Source organism: Dermacentor andersoni, chromosome 10 (genome assembly GCF_023375885.2).
Source record: "Dermacentor andersoni chromosome 10, qqDerAnde1_hic_scaffold, whole genome shotgun sequence".
In the NCBI taxonomy this organism is placed as follows: Eukaryota; Metazoa; Arthropoda; class Arachnida; order Ixodida; family Ixodidae; genus Dermacentor; species Dermacentor andersoni.
Genome location: NC_092823.1, coordinates 87226087 through 87228004, shown reverse-complemented (window position 1 = coordinate 87228004; position 1918 = coordinate 87226087). Strand labels below are relative to the sequence as shown.

At 52.5% G+C, this 1918-nt stretch overlaps 1 protein-coding gene across 1 annotated transcript; it reads left to right on the top strand.

The window, feature by feature from the left end:
- Positions 1 to 1106: 1106 nt before the first annotated feature.
- On the top strand, positions 1107 to 1918 carry LOC126543516 (tigger transposable element-derived protein 6-like; the record flags this gene model as incomplete). The annotated part of the gene is made up of 1 exon (XM_050190630.3): positions 1107 to 1918. A coding segment is annotated over one exon (693 nt), but the record flags the coding sequence as incomplete, so codon positions are not given.

Below are 1918 nucleotides of genomic sequence, written 5' to 3'. Positions count from 1 at the left end.
GGCCTCCGTCTCAAGTGCTCCGAAAGGTCCTTCAATAAGCACTTTTGCTACGGGCAGACACACGCTATGAGCTTCCACGGCTTGCTTGATCCATACGCACTCGCCCGTGAACATATAGGGTTCTACGTAAGACGGGTGAACTACATCCATTGTAGCTGCAGAATCGCGAAGCACTCGGCATTCTTTCCCGTTCACGAGGAGGTCTCGCATGTAAGGCTCAAGAAGCTTCATGTTCTCGTCAGTGCTGCATAATGACAAAAACACGACTTTTGTTTTTGTTTCCGGACACTGCGCCGAAAAGTGACCCGGCTTCTGGCACGTATAACACACGCGCGCTTGCCTCGTCTCGAACCGCTTTCTGCGTTCGGCTTCGGCTGCCGCCGTCTCCTTAGGTTCGGTCGGACTGCTTTCACTCGCATCCGCGCTACGTGTGTTCCCCTTTGCTCTCACGGGTGTGAACTTCGGCCTCTCAAACTTGGAGCCAAATTCACCCTTTTGACCGTCCTTAGCTCCGCGAGCCCGACGCGTCACAAACTCCTCGGCTAGCTCAGCGGCTTTAGCCACCGTACTAACGTCTGGCCTATCCAAGACCCAGTACCGCACGTTCTCAGGTAACCGACTATAAAACTGTTCCAGCCCGAAACACTGCACAACTTTCTCGTGGTCACCAAACGCTTTCTCTTCTTTGAGCCACTCCTGCATGTTTGACATTAGCCTGTAGGCAAACTCTGTATATGACTTTAGCAGACCCGATTTCACTTTGTCGAAATCCTCTGCCTCCTCTCTATTCAAGCGAGCGACTACGTCGGCCGCCTCGCCGGGTAACAAAGTGAGCAAGCGCTGTGGCCACGTTTCCCGAGAGAACCCCTGCCTCTCGCATGTTCGCTCAAAGTTAACCAGGCGCGATCGGAGCTATTCTGTTCGATACGCGTTCTGTTCAGTTGCTGCAACGTCACAAAGTTGCAGTATGCAAAATTTGTGACAGTGGGGCGGAGAGAGCAGCCAATCAGAAAGCGGTGACCTCCCCGGAAGTTTATTTCCGTCGTTTGTCGTCTCCTTGCAAACGGTATACTACAAAACCAAATGTTTCTCGTCTTCCAAATGAATTACAGTCCAGCCCACTTATAACAGCCGCAGATATAACGAACGCTCGCTTAGTACGAACGAGGGCGGTGCTACCGTCAAAATATATATTGGGGCAATGGCACAGTGTCTCACATAGAACGAACTGTTGTGGCCTCAACACTCGGTTAGAGCGAACGCGAAGCTGTCGGGCCCCTGTAGTTGACCGAGCCGCCGTGGACATGTTGAAAGTGGCGTGGATGGAACTCACCGCGGAGTGCATAGAAAATTGCTTCCGCAAGGCGGGTTTTATGGGCCCAGGCACCGAGGACGTCATAGATCACCCACCGGAAGGCCGGTCGCACGAGGGCTTGTGGCAACGCGTCGTTGACACGCAGATGGCCGGACCTGACGTTGCCTGTGACGATTTCGTTTCTGCTGATGACGACGCCGACATTGCGGAGCCATGCACTGACGAAGCTATTGTGCGTGAAGTGCGAGCCCTTCCTGACTGCCCAGAGACCGACGAGGACGATGACGAGGATGCTGCTCTACCGCCGGTTGCTGTGAACGCTTCAACCGCGATCGGTTACATCGCGTCGCTTAAGGAACTTAAGGAACTGTGCAGCAGAGGCCCTGGCGATGAACATATTACCGCGCTGGAAAAATTAGAAACGGCAGTGATACGATCAGCTTTGAAGAAGCAGACATGCATCACGGACTTTTTTCAAAAATAAAGTGAACTTTCGTCTCGCTTGCTCTTTTTTCCCGTATTATAGGTGGTCCACTTAGTACGAACTTTGGATACAACGAACAAATGCCACGTGACGATCAAGTTCGTTATATGTGGGCTGGA